Source organism: Delphinus delphis, chromosome 11, assembly GCF_949987515.2.
Source record: "Delphinus delphis chromosome 11, mDelDel1.2, whole genome shotgun sequence".
Classification (NCBI taxonomy): domain Eukaryota; kingdom Metazoa; phylum Chordata; class Mammalia; order Artiodactyla; family Delphinidae; genus Delphinus; species Delphinus delphis.
Genome location: NC_082693.1, coordinates 102136829 through 102159304, shown reverse-complemented (window position 1 = coordinate 102159304; position 22476 = coordinate 102136829). Strand labels below are relative to the sequence as shown.

The 22476-nt window shown below is 51.8% G+C and overlaps 1 protein-coding gene across 2 annotated transcripts; it reads left to right on the top strand.

Moving 5' to 3' along the window:
- The first annotated feature begins 14550 nt into the window (after positions 1-14550).
- On the top strand, positions 14551-19385 carry ARSA (arylsulfatase A). Of its 2 annotated transcripts, XR_009521284.1 has the most exons (10): positions 14551-14661; positions 15227-15479; positions 15696-15936; positions 16017-16235; positions 16312-16481; positions 16805-16929; positions 17022-17149; positions 17394-17496; positions 17591-18226; positions 19262-19383. XR_009521284.1 is itself a non-coding variant. In XM_060025912.1 (9 exons), exons 2-9 carry the CDS (start codon positions 15262-15264, stop codon positions 17908-17910), a joined length of 1524 nt encoding a protein of 507 aa, XP_059881895.1. In that variant the 5' UTR covers positions 14551-14661; positions 15227-15261; the 3' UTR covers positions 17911-19385. The 2 variants fall into 2 exon arrangements, 1 of the variants encoding a protein (XP_059881895.1); XM_060025912.1 differs by having other exon boundaries at positions 17591-19385.
- Positions 19386-22476: the final 3091 nt, after the last annotated feature.

Below are 22476 nucleotides of genomic sequence, written 5' to 3'. Positions count from 1 at the left end.
GCCCTCCTCCTCAGGTCCCCTGGTCCGCCTAGCTCCAACGCCTGTCACGCCCTCCCAGTCACCTTAGCGACGACAAGATGGGGGCGCGACCTGAGAGGAAGGGCTTAGGGGAGGGGGCGCCACTAGCCTCCACCTGCAACCGGGAAGTGAATTTTAGTTTCACGCGTTGTCGTGGCAACGCGGGAGGGGGTGATGAGTAGGCGGAGGAGAGGGGAGCGCAGTAAAGAAACTAGCTCAGGCGCCACCGCCCCACTGGAGCTGGCCAGGTCCCACCAACACTCATCAGCCTCACAGAACTACCCCAGTGCTGGGAAACCCTGTGCCCCCAAGGTCCCTAAAAGCGAAGAGCGGCCCCTTGACGTCGAAATAGCCCTGATTTCCCGAGAAACAGCTTCTGACTCCCCCAGAACTCCCCCAACATGCCTGACTCCTCCCCAGAAACAGGCCCTGACCCCCGCAGCCGCTCACCCTGGCCGACCTTCACAGAACACCCCAGCATGAGGACACCTTCGGGTCCCTGGCAGAAGACAGCCCAGCCTCACCTACCTTCTCCAAGAGCAGCCCTGGGTCCCCTGAGCCTCCCGGGAATAAACTTGAATGAACCTCCCCGCCCCCCCCCCCGCCCCCCACACACACACAGAAAGCCTCCCTACCCCTCCCCATGACAACCTGGAAGCAGCCTTACCCCACACGGACCAGCGCTTGACACCCCCTCCAAGAACAGCCTCCTCCCCACAGAGCCCCGCAATACCCCCCCTCCCCCCCCAACAGCCTCTGGTCACCCCAGACCGCGGCCCTCTTCCCCAGGACCAGCCCTGACCCCTGAGGGAAACCGGGCTCTCTCCCTGCCCAGCCGGCCCCCCTTCAGGAAAAATCTCTGCCTCCCAGGATTTCACTGACCCCGCAGAGCCGAGTTTCCAGCGCTGTCTGTGGTCTGGGCCCGCTTTCTTCCCGAGCCTGGGTGGACCCTGCCTGCCTAGAAATGTGGCCCCAGGATGTCCAGGCTCTTCCCAAGGCCACTGGCCTGGCCTGAGTGGGGGAGCTGAGGGTCCCCAGGGGCTGGAGCAGGATGGGAGGGGTAGGGGAAGGGGGGAGCAGGAAGGGGCTGTCGGAAGCCCACTTATCTGCAGGAAGCACCTTGGGAAGCACGTGGCCCAGCCCTGGAGAGAGGAAGCTAGTGCTTCCCGGCCCCCCTCCTGTCTCCACTGTCTTCCTGCCCCTGTTCTCCCCTCCCTGAGTCACCCAGAGCTGCCCCCCCACCGTGTCCCTCATCCCTCCCACTGTGGCAGCTGCAAGGCCGGCCGTGCTCACCGGAGTCCCCGATTCGTGGTGGGACTGAAGGAGGAGGCTCACAACCAGCTGCAGAGCAGCCCCAGGCCTCCGTGCTCTCCCTGCAAACCTACCCTTGACCTGGAGAGCCAGGCACCCATGTGGCCACCCATCCTGGACCTCACGGAGGCCCCCTCGGCCTCCCCAGCAACCCACTGGCCTCGGTGAGTCCAGCACGATGAATGCCGAGCTTTCAGGAGAAAACCTCACAACCTTGCTGATGGCCACATTCCTGGTCTCCAGGCTCAGGCGGGCCTGCACTGCCAGGGCTGTTTCCACAGAGCACCTGGCGCAAAGGATGGGTACATAATGAACGAATGCCAAACCGGCACCACTCCTCTGGACCCACCACCACCCTGGCAAATGGCAAAAGTTCCAATACCCAGAAGCACCTTACCCACACAATGTCCTCCTGTCCCTGCAACATGGTGGGTTTACAGAGGAGGAAGCCCAGGGACAAGCTATTTTGTGGAGAATAAAAGACCCCCAGGCTCTTCACCACCTCCCAGCCTCACCCCGCTGCTCTCCTGTCTCTGTCCTTGAAGGTGAGGATTCCCCAGACCCCATGGCCCCTCTGCATCTCCACTCCTTCCATCAGGGCTAAGGTTCCAGAATGACCCATGGTTCTCCCATCCCCACTTCTTCCCACCACACACGTTCAGACGCCCGGGGCCTGTGGGAGCTCACATGGGCAAAGCGTCCAGAACAGTGCCTGGCACAGGATCAAACCCATCCGTGGGTTAACCCCTGCACACATTGGCCGTCTGACACCCTTGGTGCCCCACACTCTCAAAATCTTAAGCCCCCCCACCAGCGTGGGTGGTCCACCCCCAACTCCTGGCCCTTCCTGGTGAGGCCGTTTGTGACCCCTCCCTCACCATGCCATCCCTCCCTCCTTTTACATTCCTGGGGCCACTTCCTCACCCAAACCCTAACCCTTCCCTCCCTCTCACCCCTCGGCCTGGCCGCACAATCGCCTCTGCTGAAAACCCCACAGGCCTGCGTTCTCTCCGATCTCCCCTCACCCCTGGTTTCCTTGACAACTGGGGGCGGGGGGGGGGGGCGGGGGGGCAGAGGAGCGTCCCGCTGTCGGCTGCTCCCCTGGCTGCCCTCGGGCTTCTCTCCCAGTCTATGCTGCACTCTGATCTCTCCTCCGCAGCGCCCTAGGCCCACCTGCCTGTAATCACTCACTTGTTGCTCACTGTTTAGGATCTGTCTCCCCCCCAGAATGGAGGCTCCCTGTGGAGAGGGAGCTTTGCCTGTTTGGTTCGCTGCTGTGTCCAAGGCCCTGGTGCTCAGTCGATGCTCAGCGTGTATTTGCTGAACCTTCATCTACAGACTGTTCACGCCCAACTTTCTTCAGAGCAGACCCTCTCCAACCTCCAGAGCAGATTGTAGGGGCAGAATACCTGAGTGTTCAGTTGACTGTCCGGATCTGGCGTGCTTTTTGTGGGTAGGGTTTTGGGGTTTTGTTTGTTGTTGTTGCTGTTGTTTTGCTTCTAGTTATCTAACATCTATCAGTATATTTAGATTCTGTTTCATCCTGAGTCTGATTTGTTAAGTTTTGTCTGTCTAGGAATACAAATCTATTTCTAAAGAATCAGCTTTTCATTCTGTTAATCATCTCTACTTCTATTTTGTTTATTTCTTTCTACTGTTTTGGTTGTTGTTAAGATTCTTTTTCTTATTTCTTCAGCTGAGTACTCAACTCAATTTTTAGTCTTTCTCTTCTCTGACAATGAGTATATAAGGTTATAAATTTCCAAGTGTGACTTTAGTTATGTCCAGTAAGTCTTGATAAGTAGCATTTTTAATTTCATCTTGTTGATTTTCTAATATCAATTATATAGTTTGCTTTAGGAATTGCTGAAAAATGTGCTTACTTAAATTTTCAAATGTAAACTAGGTTTTCTTTGGAGGGAGGACTAACCCTTAGCTACTGATTTCTTTTTTTATTGTGTTGTGGTCAGAAGGTGATCTGCATAATGCAGATGTATATATATATCTCCATTATATCAAGCTTGTTAATTGTATTATTCAAATATCCTATGGCCTTTCTAATGTTCTGTTTGCTTGATTTATAAGTTACTAAAAGAAGTGGGATAAAATCTCACTTTAGCAGTCTCACCATGAAATTTTGCCAATTTGGGATTTATATGTCTTTCCAGACTTTGTTTTTAATGCTAACAGGTTTAGGATTATTACAGCTTCCTGATAAATTATTCCTCTTATTATTATATGGTACCCTTCTTTATCCCTATGCTTTTTGCCTTAATTTTTTTTTTTCAATAATTAGCCTAGGCACGGCACTTTTCTGTGAGTATTGACCTCATATGTCTTTTCCCCTCATTTTCCTTTTATCCTTTCTACATCTTACATTCCTAGGTGTGCTTGTGGTAAATAGTATGTGTGGCCAGATTTTTATGAAAACCAATCTTACAATTTTCAACTTTTGACGGTGCTTTATTGTGATTATTGATTACTGATATGTTTTCATATTTTTTTACCATCTTATTTTGTGTTGTCGGTTGGTTTTTTGTTTTTGTCTTTCCTCTGTGCTGCTTTTTTCTCCCGTTGGGCCCTCCGTTTGATTGATCACATTATCTTTATTCCTTTTTCCCTCAACTCCCATTGTTTTGGAAGTCCAGCATTCTCCTTCTTTCATTTTCATAAACACACTTAAATTTTCAGCATGTGGGATTAACAAAGCCTGAAGTCAATTACTGTCTCCACCCACCTCGGGAACTAGGGGGAGTTTAAGATGCTTTAGCTGCAGGTATTCGTCCACATCGTCCTCACTCCAGTGAGTCTTGAGGCTGCTTCAGGAGTCACATGTCAACCCGCTCTTTACTCACTTTCCTTCTGGCTTGAATTTCCTTCTTCCTGAAAGTAGTGACAGATTTCAGTCTTTGAAATGTCTTATTTCACCCTCATTTTGAGTGATAATTTAGCCACTGTAGAATTCTAAATTGACAAATTATTTTTTTCTCAATACTTGGAAGATTTTTCTCTCTGTGTGCTGTATTCTGCGTAATTTTCCCAATTCTGACTTCCATCTCACTGATTCTGTTTGATTTTAATCTGCTGTTAATCCCATCCATAGGGTTGTTGTTGGTTTTTTCCCCATAGACTTTTAAATTTCAATGACCGTAGGTTCTATTTCTGTAAGCCGTGTTTCATACATTATCAAATCTGCTTGCTCTTTCTTTATATTGGCTTTTTCTTTTTTATTTAATGCAATTTTTATTTAATGCAATTTTTAGATTTCTTTTGTCTTTAATTATTTTAAAAACATTTATTTTAAAATTCTAGTCAGTAGTTCCCTTATGTGAAATTTTTGGTGGTCTAATCCTGTTTGCGGTGTCCACCGACTCACTCACTGTAGGGGGACTGTAGGTTCTTTCTGTGACAGTTTTGTGACTTGGGGTTACGAACTCAGCTGGGCCTGTATTTATGTGGAAATCCTGGGCAGCCTAGATGTGTCCCTCAGAGGAGTACGACTAGCCCAGGACTAACCAGCGCAGTCGACCACTACGCAACCACTAAGCCCCAAGACTGTGAGTTTTGCCTACATGTCTACCTCTTCTACCCAAAGGTCACTGACAATTTAAGAACTATGTGAGGTGTTTTTTTTTAATTATTATGGTAAATACATAACAAAATTTACCATCTTAACCACTTTTAAGTGTATGATACAGTAGTGTTAAAAGGAACAATATATTTTTTAAAATAATAAGTCCATCCTAGTGTTAAAAGACAGGCACATGGATTGTGAATAAAATCTGTGAAGACATGATACGGACGGATCAGAAGATGGAAAAGCCAACAAAAGCTGAAGAGTCGGCTGCACAGCCCTAATGTCACAGCAGCTTCTGGGGAAGGGGCCAGCTGGGCACAGTGGGACCATGCTGGAGTGGGGCGGGGTCAGCTGACTCCAGCTGCAGGGCACAGAACTGCTCCCCGAGTATAGTGGGCGGGGGACTGGAGAGACCCCTGGGCCAGAAGAGAAGTGGGGCTGTTATTGCAGGGAGAGAGGGGCTTAACTTTTTATGAAAGGTAATTCCTAGCCCCTCCTTCACAACTTTCTGAATGACAGGGGATCCCCAGCCTACTTTCTGCCAGGGTCCCCTTGCACTCACACGTCCCCACCCACCATCTTGAAGGGAAGCCCTCCTAGGGATAAATCCCACTCAGTTCATTCTTTTTGTTCTGAGCAGCATTCCATTTTATGAAAATACCATGTTGATATGCATATTGGGGTTGATTCTAGTTTGGGACAGTTATGAATAAAACTGCTGTGAATATTTTTGCTAACTTTTAAAGAAACTGGCAAGCAGTTTTCCAGAATGATAGTACCATTTTACATTCCAGCTTTTCCCATCTCCTCCATATCCTTGCTAACACTTGGTATTTCCTGTCTTTTTAATTTTTAGCCATTCTAATGGATGTATAGTGGTATCTCCTTGTGTGATTAAATTTGCATTTCTCTGATGACTAATGATATTGAGCCTCTTTTCATATGCTTATTAGCCATTCACATGTCTTTTGTGAAGTGTCCATTCAAGTCCACTGACCATTTTTTTAAAAATGTGTAGTTTACCTAATTGAAATTTTGAAGCTCTTTATATATTGTGGGAACAAATTTTTTTGTAAGATACGTGTATTGCAAAAGTTCTCTAATTTTGTAGCTTCCTTTCACTTTCATAGTAGTTTCCTTCAAAGAACAGAAGTTTTTTATTATTATAGAGTGAGCTTATCTTTTTTCGTCTATCATTTATATTCTGTATCCTATCCAAGAAATTTTTTCCTCCTGCAAGATCATAAAATTTTCTCCTGGGTTTTCAATGAGAAGTTGTAGTTTTAACTTTTCATTTAGTTCTATGATTAATTTCAAGTTAATTTTTATTTGCGGTGTCAAGAAAAGGTTGATGTTTGTATTTTCCCTTTTGGGGTGTCCAGTTGTTTCATTCCATTTTTTAATTATTTTAAAATATTTTTATTTACATTGTTTTGCAACCATCACCACTATGTCCAGAACGTTTTCATCATGCCATATGGAAACTCTGTGCCCATTAAGTAGTAACACTCCATTCCCCTCCCCCGGCCCCTGTAACCACTTTTCTACTTTCTGTCTCCACCACTATTTTAGGGACCTCTCAACACCATTTTTTTTTTTTTTTTTTTTTTTTTGCGGTACGTGGGCCTCTCACTGTTGTGGCCTCTCCCGTTGCAGAGCACAGGCTCCGGACGCGCAGGCTCAGTGGCCATGGCTCACAGGCCCAGCCGCTCCACGGCATGTGGGATCTTCCCGGACCGGGGCACGAACCCGTGTCCCCCGCATCGGCAGGTGGATTCTCAACCACTGTGGCACCAGGGAAGCCCTCAACACCATTTTTGAAAACTCCTTTCCCACTGAATTGCCTTTGCACTTTCTTTACTTTTCCTTTAATCTATATTTATAATTTTTTTCATTTATTTATTTATTTTTTTGGCTGCGTTGTGTCTTCATTGCTGCACGCAGGCTTTCTCTAGTTGTGGTGAGCGGGGGCTACTCTTGGTAGTGGTGCGTGGGCTTCTCACTGTGGTGGCTTCTCATGTTGCGGAGCACGGGCTCTAGGAGTGCGGGCTTCAGTAGTTGTGGCATGCGGGCTCAGTATTTGTGGCTCACAGGCTCTAGAGGGCAGGCTCAGTAGTTGTGATGCACGGACTTTGTTGCTCTGCAGCATATGGGATCTTCCTGGACCAGGGCTCGAACCTGTATCCCCTGCATTGGCAGGCAGATTCTTAACCACTGTGCCACCAGGGAAGCCCTAATGTATATTTATACACTTTCTCCAATACCACACTTATCTTAATTTCTATAACTCTATACTAAGTCTTGAAATCAGATAGTGTAAGTCCTACAACTTCATTCTTTTTTAATTTTGTTGGCTATTCTAGGTCATTTTCATTTCTATGTTTTAGAAGTTTTAGAATCAGCTTGTCAATTTCTACAAAAATTAAAAGCCACCTGGGAATTTAATTGGGTATTGCATTGAGTCTATAAATATATTTAGAGAAAATGGACATCTTAACAATATTGAATCTTCTAATGTTTGAACATGGTATGTCCCCCATTTATTTTGTTTTCCTCAGGCATCTCAGCAAGGCTTAGTAGTTTTCAGGGTTGCATTCTTAAACATTTTGTTAAATTTGCTCCTAAGAATTTTGTTATGTCACGTTATTACAAATGAAATTGTTAAATTTCATGCTATAATTGTTTGTTGCTAGTATATAAAAATACAACTGATTTTTGTAGGTAAATTTTGTAGCTTATAACCTTGTTAAATTCACTTCATTTTATAGTATTTTTGTAGATTCCTTAGGATTTTCTACATAAATCGTCAGCAAATAGCAAAATACTTCCTTATTTTGAATGTTTATGCCTTTCATTTATTTTTCTTGCCTTGTTGCAATGACCACCAGTACAGTGTCATACAGAAGTGATAAGAGCAGGCATTCTTGCTTTTCTCTCAATCATCAGTAGAAAATGTTTGCTATTTCACCATGAAGTATGTTATCTGAAGGTTTTTTTATAGATACCCTTTATCAGATTTAGAAAATTACCTTGTAGTCCTTGTCTGTAGAGAGTTTTTCATTATGAACAGATAGCTGACCCACTTAAGGAACATTTTGATACCTTACCCAATAACTGCGTACATCCTATCGGCCAGAACTGGGTCTGGCTGCAAGTGAGGCTAGAAAATGTTCTTTCTTAAGTGAGCACATTACTGCCTCCTAGAAAACCAGGGCTCTGTTAATAAGGAAGAAGTCATGATGGATATCAGAATAGGCAACTAGCAAGATGCCACTGTGGGTATACAATTCTAGATTAACGGTTATTGACATGCCACATTTTAAACTTACTATTCTATTGTCATCTTGTTGCCATTAAAATAAATACTGTTTTGAATTGTTATTCTTTCTGTAGGTAATTTGTTCTCTCTGGCTACTTTTCAGACCCTGTTGTCTTTAATATTATTCAATTTCAATATGATGTGCCTAGGTGTTCTTTTAGTTTTATTTATCCAGTTTGCAATTTGTTGTGATTCCTGAATCTGAGGAGTTATGTCTTTCATCAAATCTGAAAATTCTCTGCTATTATCTTTTTTAATATTGTACCTCCTCAGTATCTTCTTTTAAAAATATGTTAGACCTCATGTATGAACGTTGAAAACATTATGTGAAGGGAAATAAGCCATTCACAAAGGGCAAATATTATATGACTCTACTGATCTGAGGTTCCTAGAATAGGCAAATTCATAGAGACAGAAAGCAGAATAGAGGTTACCAGGGGCTGGGGAAAGGAGAGAATAGATAGTATTGTTAATGGGGACAGAGTTTCTCTTTGAGATAATGAACAAGTTCTGGAAATGAATAGTGGTGATGGTTCTACAACATTGTGAATGTATTTTGTTAAATTATAAATTGTGAAAATTTTTAAAAGATTGAAATTTTTAATATATATTAGACCTTCTCACTGTAACTTCTATAAAATGGTCTCATCTCCCAGTCTAACTATTTTGCATTCAGTCTACTATCTTCTAGTTCAATAATTCTCAGTTGTGTCTAGGCTGCTATTAACCTGCCCATTGAAATTTCAATTCTTATATTTTTCATTTCTAAAGTTATATTTCGTTTGTTTTAAAATCTATCAGATTCTTTCTTTTCCTTTATCCTTTTTTTCTGATGCTTTCTAACAGTTTCTCGTTCCTTGTTCAGGTTTTCAACTGCATCTTTTATCTCTGAGGCCATTTTTAGCATCCTTACATGTTTTGTGATTTTTAGATTGTGATCTCATGTTTGGTTAATCCAAACTGTGGTAAGCTGGAGGGATTGAACTCCTCCAGAGGTGATTTGCATTTGCTCCCGCTAGGTGCCTCAATGCTGCCAACATATAACCACTTCAACTCAATTCTAAACCACCCAGGTAGGGAATTCCCTTATGGTCCAGTGGTTAGGACTCCACACTTCCGCTGCTGGGGGCGCAGGTTCGATTCCTGGTCGGGGAACTAAGATCCTGCAAGCTGTGCAGTGTGACCAAAAAAAACCCACCCAGTATGTATTTAAAACCCACACCCATTTGAAGGTAAAAGTCTGTACTTATGAATTCTGAAGGGAGATTTGATTTCTGTCTTGTGGTGAGTTTGTCACAAATTTTCTCATTTCTCTTTCCTAGAAAGGAGATTTTTTTTCCTAGCCTTTGTAACCTTTTACTGAAATTACGAGTCTTTAATAATCCTGACTTCATGTGGGTATCAAAATACCAACTTCTTATATTGCATGGGCCCACATCCCTTTCTCTTGCCTTCTATGCAGCCATTAAAACCCAGAGCTTTAAGTTCCTGGTATTGAGAATGTCCCTGATATCACACTTGCTTACCCTGTTGCTTTTAGTTTCTACTTACTATATTTTACTCAGCATTTCCAAGTGTTTCACAATAGAGGGGTTTTAGGTTATATTGCTGGAAATCTGTTTTTCTTATTCAGCCACAGCAGTCAGCACATAGAAGTGTTTAATGATTGTTTGCTGGTCAGATATTAAATGAGTCAATAAGTGAACAGAAAGACATCCTGCATTTTATTTTACTTTTTAAAATAAATTATTTATTTTTGGCTGCATTGGGTCTTCGTTGCTGCACGCAGGCCTTCTCTAGTTGTGGCGAGAGGGGGCTACTCTTTGTTGCGGTGTGCGGGCTTCTCATTGCGGTGGCTTCTCGTTGTGGAGCACAGGCTCTAGGCGCACAGGCTTCAGTAGTTGCAGCACGCGGGCTCAGTAGTTGTGGCTTGCAGGCTCTAGAGCGCAGGCTCAGTAGTTGTGGCGCACGGGCTTAGTTGCTCTGCGGCATGTGGGATCTTCCTGCACCAGGGCTCGAACCCATGTCCCCTGCACTGGCAGGCAGATTCTTAACCACTGCGCCACCAGGGAAGTCCAACATCCTGCATTTTAAAATGTTTATTACCCACACACAACAAAGTATGAGGGTAAGGCACTAGGAATACAGCAGTGATCAAATGGGTCCCTCCTGGTCAACCACATCCTCTCATTCACTGAGAACTTCAGCACCCTGATGACAGGTGGTCTGCTCACTCCAAGTTCTGACATCCTCCATGTCTCTCCAAGTGATCCCTCACACCGTGGCCTCCCAGTTCCTCCACCTCTCATCTCACTGACTGTAAAAGCTAGGGTTTAGGTGTAGATTATAGACGCACGTATGGCTAGTTTGAGCAGGAAGGTATTTAATACATGGAATTAGTGGCTACAACGTCATTGGAAGTACTGAAAGTAGCACTTACCCTGAGCTGCTAGAAATATACTCTCCCCCAACAATACCACAGAACTAGTCCCCTGGGGATTTGTTCTTTTTTGCCACAGTCAGCAAACTGAGGTGTCAGAAAACTGATATTCCAACTGCTGGCTCCAACAGACCACACCTCGGAGTCTGTATTTCCAGCCCCTTTCGCATCTAGGTAAGGCCATGTCACAGAGTTCTGGAATTGCTTTGGGTAGAAATGATGTGTGCCACTCCTAGGCCTAGCCCATAAATACCTCCTGCTTATCCTGCATGCTCTCTGTTCGCTCTTCCGCTGGCTGAATGTAGGCGTCCAGGATGACCTTAAATCCACATGTCACAAGTGGCAGCACTTCCTTCAGCACGGGTCCCTAAATGCCTATATGGAGCAGAGACTCACCCACCCCCATTCCTGCCTATGTCGCAAACTGGACTTCCTGTGAGCAAGAAACAAATGTCTATTGTATTGAGTCACTGAGACTTGGGGGTTTTCTGTTAAAGTAGCTGGTGTTTCCTCAACTGCTATAGGAGACTCCATTGAGCTTTCCACCTTCAGAGTCCTTGTCTAGATCAGCAGGTAGTGTTGCACTGGCCAGCTGCTCAACATATCTGTTTGAATAATATGCTTGGGAACCAGGGAGATTAATACAAAATAAATTCACGTAACCACTGTATCCATTGTGGGATGGACAGTGGCCCCAAATGCATGACTTATCTGACTTCCAAAGCCCAGCTCTCATCAGTGTACTGTGGGGTCATCAGAATGTCCAAGAAGTGGGGCTTCCCTGGTGGCACAGTGGTTGAGAGTCCGCCTGCCGATGCAGGGGACACGGGTTTGTGCCCCGGTCCGGGAAGATCCCACATGCCGCGGAGTGGCTGGGCCCGTGAGCCATGGCCGCTGAGCCTGCGCGTCCGGAGCCTCTGCTCCGCAACGGGAGAGGCCACAACAGTGAAAGGCCCGCCTACCACAAAAAAAAAAAAAAAAAAAAAAAAAATGTCCAAGAAGTGGCATTCGCTCAGAGCCAGTGCCCAACAACCCCTCCGAGCCTGAGGTGTCCCTTCCCCTAGTGCATGGCCATCCTGGCCAAAGGCCATACCTCCCTGCAGCGGAGGCCAGGGAAAAGACTTAGTACAGCCTTGGGTGTTTCTGCCAGGTCTTTCCCTCTGGCAGAGGGCTCCAGGTCTGTGAGTGACTCATGTCCAGGAACTGGAAGAGGAGCTGCGCTGTGAGTCACGTCTGGGCCGTGTTCCCGAGACCCAGGGTCTTTCCACCGCTAGCCCCGCCTCCACTAGTGCTGACCCCTGCTTTTGTCCTGGAGGGTAACTCCACTGGCCAGGGAGCCAAAAATCTCTGAGGCCACGCCATTCTGCCTGACCATGATGGTGACAATACCTGCCTGGCCATGTGGCCTCTGCCACCCTAGCATCTTGTCATCCATTTCATTTGTGTCCCACAGTGGCCAGCTCCCCAGAGCCTTGCAAGGGTGTGGCTGCTTCCCTTCCTTACTCCAAGGTCCACCTCAATGTCTCAGTGAGAGCATCTTCCAGGCCCTCACAGAGGACAGTTAGGGGACAACAGAGCAGGTCAAGCACAATACACTCCTGTCCCTCTCTGTCTTTGGATGCCTTTTTCTGTATTAAACCAAAGAGTTTCCAGCATCTTGGCTTCATTCACATGGGCTGTCATGAGCCCTGGTTTTAACCACAGCACAAACAGACAACACCATCCGAGCCCCTCAGATCCAGAACCTGTGCTCAGTCAGTCCTGCCTGACTTAGGATCATTTTCCTCCAATATCCAGGGGACAGGAATGATGGTTGCTGAGGGCAAAGTGGACGGAGCAGACCCAAAGGAGGAGGTGGAGGCCTGCACAGATGGTCTTCGGTGTCCTGGGTCCCCCACATCCGCCAGTCCCAAGAACCACTGCAGAAGCCCTTCAGGTGGGCCAAGTGTTCTCCATGAAGCGGCTGGCCCACCCCACTCACCCCAGGCAGGCCCAGGAAATGGGAGGCCCTCCCTTGCCCTAGGTGCCGAAAGAGCAGGCACGCACCGCTCACAGGGCCCCTCTCCTAACTGTGGGTGTTAGTTCCAAATTAGCAATGCCCAGAGCCACTTCCGCAGCCTGGCAGGATGCCTCGCACCGGGGCTCTGTCCCAAGCTGACCCTCTTGCCGGCTCCCGCAGCAAAGCCAAGAAAGGCTCACATCTCCAAAAGACTCTGGCGCCCGCAGAGCGCGGCTTTGAACAAACACAGCTGGCAGCACATGCGCCCTCCCCCCACCCAGAGGTCAGGGCTGGGCTGGCTCTGCTGTCCCGTGTGCACACACCAGAACAGCCTCCAGAGACTGCAGGGGGAAAGTGCCAGTCATTTGCATAACAGCACAACCACAGGCCGGCTCTTCCAGAGAGTCAGGGCAGGCCCTCCGCTGCCTGGGGTAGTTCCCAGCTTGCAGCGGAGAGGGAAGAAAGTGCTTTTGGTTGATTCCTTTTAAACTCCGATTCACAGCACCAACCAGCTGTGATAGTTCCAATTACAAGTTCAAAGATTTCTGGGCCACGGAAAAACTTTCTGTCCTGGCCACCCACCCCATACTGCTCCCACGCACCGGCCCAGAAACCACACTGGAATGTGACACCAAGGGGGTGGCTCACCGGAGCCCCTTCCGTTCCCCACGAGGCCAGCAGCAGCCGCAAGCCCAGCCGTGTCTCTGGGAGTCGCTACCCTTCCAATTTTCTCCCCCACGCTGCCTCTCGTCTTGAGCTTTCATCTTTCACCAGCAAAATACCAGCTCCCCAGCCAGGGCTGCAGTGGAAACTGTGTCTTGGCCCCCACCCCAGTGACCAGAGGCCTTTCAGGGGCCCTGTCCACTCTCCCACTGGCTCCAGGGTCAGTAACCACGGGAAGCCCTCCCCAACCAGCAGCCCGCATCCTGCTCTTCCTGAGGTCAGACCTTGTGGGGGACCCTGAAGCCTGAGAGCTGCCCAGGGGAGGGCTGGGGGTGGGCGACGAATGTCCTAGGGGAGCTGCTGTGGGGAGGCTCCCTGGGGGAGTTACGTGGGGTCTTCAGCTGCACTAAGATACCCACCTAACCACCCCCTGGGGCGTTCTCTTACTTTGAAACAGCTAAACAAACTGCGGACCAAAAAGGTGAAGCCATTCGTCCGAAGCTGTGCAGTGATGGAGCCAGGACCGTCATCTCCGCTTTCGATGGGCCCTTCCCATTGATGTAACCCGGACGCAGAGCAAACCCCATATGCCCCTCTACACAGCACACACACGCCCCACCACGCACACCGCACATCACACACACATCACACACGCACACACACACCCTGACGCACAACAGACACACACATGAACGGAGGGGAAAGGGTTGGGAAGAAATTTTTATCTCCTGTTTCAAGAAAAACACCAAAAGTAGTGTTGAAGGAAAAGCCAGCAGCCCGCGGGCTCCACGGTTTTTGTTTCGATTCGCTCGCTCCACACTCTCCGGGTTCAGGCCCCTTATGGAACACACCGCGCGCCGAGCGCGAACGCCGGCAACCCGCTTGCGAGCACCTCCCCCGCCGCCCCGCACCTGGCGCCAACTGCCTCGGGGCGCAAACCGGGTCGGAGCGCGCGCGCACGACCGCGCCGCCCCCCGCCGCAGGCTCGCGACCCCGCCCCAACCCCGGTCAGAGAAGGCCTCGCCGCACCCCCGGGCCGGGCGCCCCCTGCCTGGCCCTGCGCCCCGCCCCTGCGGGGGTGGGGTGGGGTGGCCGCGCGGAAGTCACGGGGTCAGGGGGCGGGTCGCAGGGCGGGCCGGGGGCGGGACCGGGCCAGGCGGAAGCGCCAGCAGAGGGCACTGCTGCCCGCTGTTCCGCGTTCGCCCCTCCCCTGCCGTGAACTGCCTTCGTCCCGCTTCGCGCGGGTCAGCGTCCTGGGACTTCTGCCCCTGATCACGAGCCTGGGCCGGGACCTTTACGTGAAGAGGGTCAGATCTCCGCCTAAGAATCTAAAGGTGTCCTGGCCCTTGAGGGTCCCCAGGGAGTTAGATCCCAGGCTACGGGCTCCTGTGTTCTGTTGAGGTCAAGGGTCTCAGGTGCCGAGTTCGCTGGGACTTAAGGAAGGGGTTGTCTCAGGCGGGGTTAGGGGAGTATTTGGGTCTGAGGTCTCAGGGGAGGGTAGTGCCTGGGTCTGGGGTATCAGAAATTAGTGCCTGGGTCTGGGGTCTCAGGGGAGGGTAGTGCCTGGATCAGGGGTCTCAGGGGAGGGTAGTGCCTGGGTCTGGGGTATCAGGGGAGGGTAGTGCCTTGCGTCTGGGGTCTCAAGGGAGGGTAGTGCCTGGGTCTGGGGTATCAGGGGAGGGTAGTGCCTAGGTCTGAGGTCTCAGGGGAGGGTAGTGCCTAGGTCTGAGGTCTCAGGAGAGGTTAGTGCCTGGGTCTGGGGTATCAGAAGTTAGTGCCTGGGTCTGGGATATCAGGGGAGGGTAGTGCCTTGCATCTGGGGTATCAGGGGAGGGTAGTGCCTTGCGTCTGGGGTTCTGGGATAGAGCTTTCTGGAACCACTTTGCCTTCCCTCCCAAGGGTCTCTTGTTACAGGCCTGTCTGTGCCGGGTGCCATGGTGGCTCTGTGGACCCTCACTCTGGCCTTGGCTGCTGGCCTGGCTGCTACCAGCCCACCCAACATTGTGCTGATCTTTGCTGATGACCTGGGCTATGGGGACCTGGGCTCCTATGGACACCCCAGTTCCACCACCCCCAATCTGGACCAACTGGCCGCAGGGGGTCTGCGGTTCACGGACTTCTACGTGCCTGTGTCTCTGTGCACACCCTCCCGGTGAGCAAGGAGACCGGGAGCCCTCACCCCAAATGCCCACCCCTGCCCATCCAGTTCCTCCCAGATGCACTCTGGGTTGCAGAGGGAGGAAGAGGGTCTCCATCCCTCTGTGGAGAAGTTCGCGTCTCTTTGTTTTTGTCCTCTCCCTCCCCTTCTCCTTGTGTCCCTCTCAATCACTTTTGCTCCCTCTCACGGACTCTGTGACTTGTCCTATAGGGCTGCCCTCCTGACCGGCCGACTCCCAGTTCGGATGGGCCTGTACCCTGGCGTTCTGGAGCCCAGCTCCCGAGGGGGCCTGCCCCTGGAGGAGGTGACCCTGGCTGAGGTCCTGGCTGCCCGAGGCTACCTCACAGGGATAGCTGGCAAATGGCACCTTGGGGTGGGACCTGAGGGGGCCTTTCTGCCCCCCCACCATGGCTTCCATCGATTCCTGGGCATCCCATACTCCCATGACCAGGTAGGAACCACAGGGGTCCGTCCCTTTGACCCTACAGCCCCAGCCCACAGCCCAGACCTCTGAAGGAGCTGCTCCCCCAGGGCCCTTGCCAGAACCTGACCTGCTTCCCGCCGGCCACCCCCTGCGATGGCGGCTGCGACCAGGGCCTGGTCCCTGTCCCTCTGTTGGCCAACCTCTCGGTGGAGGCACAGCCCCCTTGGCTTCCTGGACTTGAGGCCCGCTACGTGGCCTTCGCCCGTGACCTCATGGCAGATGCCCAGCGCCAGGGCCGCCCGTTCTTCCTGTACTACGCCTCCCATGTGAGTGATCGTGCCCCCCCCAGCCCAGGGCTGCCCGTGACCTCTACCTGCTGCTAACTCCAGTCTCCATCCCCAGCACACCCACTACCCCCAGTTCAGTGGGCAGAGCTTTTCGGGGCGCTCAGGCCGAGGGCCGTTTGGGGACTCCCTGATGGAGCTGGATGCGGCCGTGGGGGCCCTGATGACGGCTGTGGGGGACCTGGGGCTGCTCGGAGAGACACTGGTCTTCTTCACTGCAGACAACGGGTACTCCGGCAGGGGGCAGAGGATGCTGGTCGATCCCTCACAGGGCCCTGGGGTCTTCCCATCTTGACTGCTGGCCGAGGACGTAGTGGGATAAGGGGGTCTCAGGAGATGCTGGCCATATGTGGTGACACCAGGTGCATGTGTGTGGGAGGCTGGGGGCCACGAGTACATGGAGGTGCTTGTCTTGGTAGGACAGGGAGCGGACAGGCACATGCTGGCCGTTTCTGGGCAAAATGTGTAACTTAGAAGTCTGGGGCTGGGGTCACTGGGGCAGGCCAGAGACCCTGAGCCCCTCATCGCAGATAACCTCTCGGGTGTTGCAGACCTGAGACGATGCGGATGTCCCACGGCGGCTGCTCTGGCCTCCTGCGATGCGGAAAGGGAACCACTTTCGAGGGGGGCGTCCGAGAGCCTGCCTTGGCCTTCTGGCCAGGCCACATCGCTCCCGGTCAGTCTTCAGGCCTTCTCCTCCTGGACTCTTGGCCCCACCTCCCCAACCTTGATCACAGATGGAGTGACTGTACAGCCCTCTACCCGCAGGTGTGACCCATGAGCTAGCCAGCTCCCTGGACCTACTGCCCACCCTGGCAGCCCTGGCAGGGGCCCCGCTGCCCAATGTCACCTTGGATGGCGTTGACCTCAGCCCTCTGCTGCTGGGCACAGGCAAGGTAGGGCCCGTGACCTCATGACCCCTGCTCCCCCCAACCCCCCCCGGGCCCCCCCAACTTGCCCTCCCCCGGAGTGAGTATGGGGAGCACCTGAAGCCCCTGGGGCCAGGCAGACCCTCTGTCGAGCAGCGTCCAAGGGGTGCCGCCCCTGGGGCTCTCGGGTGGGCAGGGAGCCACTGCACAGCCAGGGCCCAACGCAGGGCTGAGGCTCCGGGTATGTGCAGACCCCCGACTTTGCCCCCAGAGTCCCCGGCAGACCCTCTTCTTCTACCCGGCCTACCCAGACGAGGTCCGAGGGGTCTTTGCTGTGCGAAGCGGCAAGTACAAGGCACACTTCTTCACCCAGGGTAACTGCCTCTCCCCAGCCCCGCCCACCCCTCATAGCCCCAGAGCCCACCCCCGCCGCCCCCGCCCTGTGCACAGATGTGCCCCCCTCCCCAGGCTCTGTCCACAGCGACACCACTGCGGACCCTGCCTGCCATGCCTCTAGTCCTCTGACTGCCCATGAGCCCCCGCTGCTCTTTGACCTGTCTGAGGACCCTGGTGAGAACTACAACCTTCTGGGGGGTGTGGCTGAGGTCGCCCCAGAGGCGCTGCAGGCGCTGAAGCAACTTCAGCTGCTCAAGGCCCAGTTTGATGCTGCCGTGACCTTCAGCCCCAGCCAGATAGCCCGGGGCGAGGACCCTGCCCTGCAGGTCTGCTGTCAGCCCAGCTGCACCCCCAGGCCATCCTGCTGCCACTGCCCTGAGCTCCAGCCCTGAGAGCATAGGCGGAGGCCAGCCCCGTGCCCCTCGCCCCACCCAGGCGTGTGATGGTTCATTGCTGTGCTGTGGGTGTGTAGAGGTGGTTTGTACCTGAGCACGCTAATAACACCAGCTGACACTTGTAGGTGTGAGAATTCACATGATCCTTGTGATAGCCCTGAGATAGGTGTTGTTCTGCCCGTTGCAAATGAGGAACCTGAGGCGTGGAGAGGTCCAGCAACTTGTCTGAGGTCACCCAGCCAGTGAGAGGTTGGCTCTGGAAGCTGCCCCCTCCCCCTGGTGATTGCTTGTGTCAGTGCAGACAAGCGTGGTGGTGAGTGTGGGCACACCTGTTCACGGGGGCAAAACTAGGTGCTTTTATGTGCCAGGACGGGGTGAGGAGGGGGCGAGGGCATGGCGGGCAGCAGACCCCGAAGACGCGGAGTGCCCACGAGAGCCAGGTTTTCCCCGGGGAAGAAGCACAGGAACTGGACCACCCTGGGTGTTAGAAACCTGTCTGAAGGAGGGAGAGGGGTTACACGGTCTACTGTGGTGAAGTGGGCTGGGGAGCCCTGCCAGCTCTGAGGAAGGCATGTCAGCAGCTCCAGAGGCTTCCCCTCAGCCCCCCAGTGCCCCTTCCAGAGCTCTGCATTTCCTACCTGCACACACATTTCCAGTCTCCTGGCTTCGCCTCTGCCCCCATGGGAGCCATTCCCCACCGGCAAAGTGATCTCTTAAAAACAAGCAGGTTGGGCTCCATTTGTGCTCAAAACTGCAGGCTTCCTATCATGCTCAGAATAGAACCCAGACTCCTTGGAGTGGCCCACCATGCCCCACCCCACAGCCCTCGTCCGTCAGCCCCGGCAGCTGGCCGGGTTGCCCATCATCAGGGGAAGATGCTCATCTTTGACTCTGTCTGGCATCTTCTCTGCAGAGGGGCCCCCTGCCTGCCCACCCACTGGCATCTGCGTGGTGGCATGTAGCCCTCCTGGGGTCCCCTTGTGTGTGTACCGATCCAGGGCCACGTGCTCCTAGAGCGGCTGTCACACCCCACATGCTCCCTCAGCATTGGTTGAGTGAGAAGAGTGCCGTCTGGGGGCTCAGGGCCCCGAGTGGGTGTCCTGTCCTCGTGGTAGACCAAACAGCCATCCCCGTCCTCCTAACGGTCCCCTCACTGTTTCATTGGTGGGCAGAGGCCCCGTGACCTCTGAGGTACAGGCTGTCCTAGTCCCAGGAGGCTAGTAGCCAGTCTGAGCCAATCACAATCCAGTGATTGGTCCAAGAGAGGCGTGTGACCAAGGGTCCTGGTCAGTGAAAGGTCAGGGGCAGTCTGCTGGAATCCCGGGGTCCTGCATCACTCATCCTCCAGGAGTGGTGAGGACGGTGCTGCAGCATCACGGGGCCTGACCAGACATCATGCATCCGCTAAACGAGTGTCTCCAGCCACGTACCTCCAGAGCTCACAATGTAAGAAAATAAACCAGCCTATGTAAGCCGAGTGCTGCTGCTTGTCTATTACTTGCAGCTGAAAGCAGTCTTGCTGGAATGATGTGTGAACGGGACGTGTAGAGGGCATGTGTATGTGTGCAGGGGTCCTCCTGAGTGAGCCCGTGGTGTCAGATCCTGCTGTATCTTGGAGCTGCCCCCATAGGGCAGTGGTTTCCTTGGGGGCCCCTTCAGCCACTGACGCTGACATAAGAAGGGCCCATGTGCACGTGTGGTCTGGGCATGCCCACCCCCTGCAGCCTGCAGCTTCTCTTCTAGGGGGCCCGCAGTCACCTCGAGGTGCCTTGGTTTCAGGATGAGAACAGAGAGGAATGGAAGCAGGTGCATGATCTCTGTATCACATCCAAAGATCAAACCCTCCAGCAAGAATACATGAATGCCAGCACCCAGGCATAACCTGCAGGCGCCTTGTCCAGGTCTGCCGCCCAGCTGGGTGGTGAGCATCGCTTTATTAGTTCCACAGACCTTTACTTACCACCCAGCGCTGCGCTTAGGGCTGGGGCACAGATCGACAGGGGGGACTCACCCCTGCTCCTTTGGTGCTTAACGTCTAGCAAAGGAGATGACCATCAACCCTGCGCACTCAGACCAAATGGAGTTCAGTGTGGTAGAAACTCAACTTCCCAGGTTTCGGTGTGTGGGTGTTGCCTGGGAACAAGGATCGGGAACCGTCAGGTGCTACAGAAGTTCTCTGTCTTGACTGGGGGTGCTGGAAACGCGGTGCACGCACATGTATAATGCACTTGAGCCACACGCTTGAGTGCCCTTTATGATGCCATGTATATTTTATACTTCAGTAGAAATAAAATATTAATCGTGATCGTGTCAACTGTATCTCGAGAAAACTGGAAGAAAAAAACTTCACTGTAGTAAATACCACAAAGGAAGAGAGCTTGGTGCCACGAAAGTGCAACTGCGGGGCGGGGCAGGGGCGCTGGAAATGACTGAACCAGTTAGGGCTGCTTCCCCGTCTGCTGAGACCTGACGGGTGTTCACTCCACCCTCCCAACGCAAGGTTCCCCCCCGCCCACTGTTGGTCTCGCTGGGAGGCTCTGAGGGCAGGAAAGCTTGTTTCCCATCCTTGTAGCTGCTTTAGTGCGATGCGCCCTCTTTGTAGAGGCACCAGTGTGCGCACGTGCTCCCCCGTGTTCGTGCACACGCGCCCGAAAACGGGCCTGCATACTCGACACAGACATGCACACGCTCACGCCTGTTCATACACACACTCACAGCCCCAAATGCTGTCTGCGATGTCCCTTCTCTGCTGCTGTTGATTTGAAAAGCAGCCCTTTTCCTGTGAGCCTGAGACCATCCACGCCCACCGAGTGGCTTCCTCAGGGAGCCCAGCATCCTCTGGAAGGAGCCACGTGTGTTTGGAAGGAGCAGAACGTTGTGCTGTGGGTGCTGTGGTTTCCCTCAGGAGGGAAGAAGAGATACCTGGACACGCCCCTCCTACCCCCCGTGACTGTGACTGTGACCCCCACATCTTACCTGTGGGTGTTGAGCTCGACCCTGACGCTCATCACGGCTGGACACCGCCTGTGGGATGTCTGGAGAGTCCTGCCAGCTCCCTGACCCCAGGCCTGGTGTAGGCGGGGCTTGCTTCTTCTCTCTGCTCTCAGCCTGCAACGAGCTGCTCTAAAGGGCAAGGGGTGTACACTCCTGGGGTGGTCTTCAACCAGTGGGGGTCAGGAGCCAGCAGGTAAGTGTTCCTGCTTTGCATCCTTCGGGTATATGGTTCAGGGAAGAACTCTTACGCTTCTCAGAAGGGCAGCCAGCCTTAAGGATGGGCCTTACACTGGCTTTTGCTCCCTCCCTACCTCATTCGTGCCCTCTCCTCACGACAGCACACAGTGGGGCTTTTACGAAACCAGCTGCCTGCCCCTCTGCCCTTGTACGTCCTCTTGCATGGAACTGAGCACAATGCCCAGAGACACAGCAGCCCTCAGGCAGTCATGAGGGCGAAGACCACACACTAAGGGCACAGGACCAAGGGAAGGAGCCTGCTGTTCTCGACGTCACCTTCTAGAAGCCACACCAGCGTCCAGGCCTCCTGCGGCACAAGAAACGCCCTGATTTATTAGACTGTCTCCCTGGGCAGTTCTCTTAGAGCTGAATGCTCTGCATCCCACCTATCACACGAACCACTGTTGAAACATTCCCAGTGACATCCAAAAAGAAGCGTGCTCTTGACATGCAGAATATAAAATCCAGGGTGTACATGTATTTCTTTTTACCTTATTGATTATATTTTTGAATCTATGATTATGTTTTTCTCCTTTTCTTGCCACTCAAACATTTTAAATCATGAATTTCTTGGTCAGCAGTTTCATAACTAGAATCTGAGCTGAGACCACCATTCTTTATTTTATAATGATCTTAGCTACTCTGCCTTAATCTTTTTTTTTTTTTTTTTTTGCGGTACGCGGGCCTCTCAGTGTTGTGGCCTCTCCCGTTGCGGAGCACAGGCTCCGGACACGCAGGCTCAGCGGCCATGGCTCACGGGCCCAGCCACTCCGCGGCACGTGGGATCTTCCCGGACCGGGGCACGAACCCGTGTCCCCTGCATTGGCAGGCGGACTCTCAACCACTGCGCCACCAGGGAAGCCCGTTTGCCTTAATCTTTTTGCCCTAAATTATTCCTTGATTCTCCCAATCTCTTTCTGGCCTCAAACAAAACAAAACAAAACTCATAGATAAGAAGGAAACTGGAAAAAAAATACACCAAAACATTAGCAATCGTCTTTAAGTTGAAAAGATACGCTCAGGGGAGTCCTGCTCTTGGCCTGACAGCTGAACTCACCAAATCCTATGAGACTGGTATTTCCATTGTGGCCAAAATAACTTTTTATGTTTGGGGTTTTTTGGTTCTTTTTTTTAGATGTATTTATTATTTATTTATTTTTATTTTTTGCTGCATCAGGTCTTAGTTGCGGCACACGGGATCTTCGTTGAGGCATGTGGGCTCTTTCATTGTCGTGTGCAGGCTTCTCTCTAGTTGTGGCATGCGGGTTTTTTTATCTCTAGTTGTGGCGTGCAGGCTCCAGGGCGTGTGGGTTCTGTGGTTTGCGGCACGCA

Excerpts from the sequence above, each read along its gene's own strand:
- ARSA (XM_060025912.1), top strand. The coding sequence starts at position 15,262 with ATGGTGGCTCTGTGGACCCTCACTCTGGCCTTGGCTGCTGGCCTGGCT. Across the intron at positions 15,937-16,016 it reads TCCCATACTCCCATGACCAG|GGCCCTTGCCAGAACCTGAC; the intron begins GTAGGAACCACA and ends CTGCTCCCCCAG. Across the intron at positions 17,150-17,393 it reads TGCTGCTGGGCACAGGCAAG|AGTCCCCGGCAGACCCTCTT; the intron begins GTAGGGCCCGTG and ends CTTTGCCCCCAG.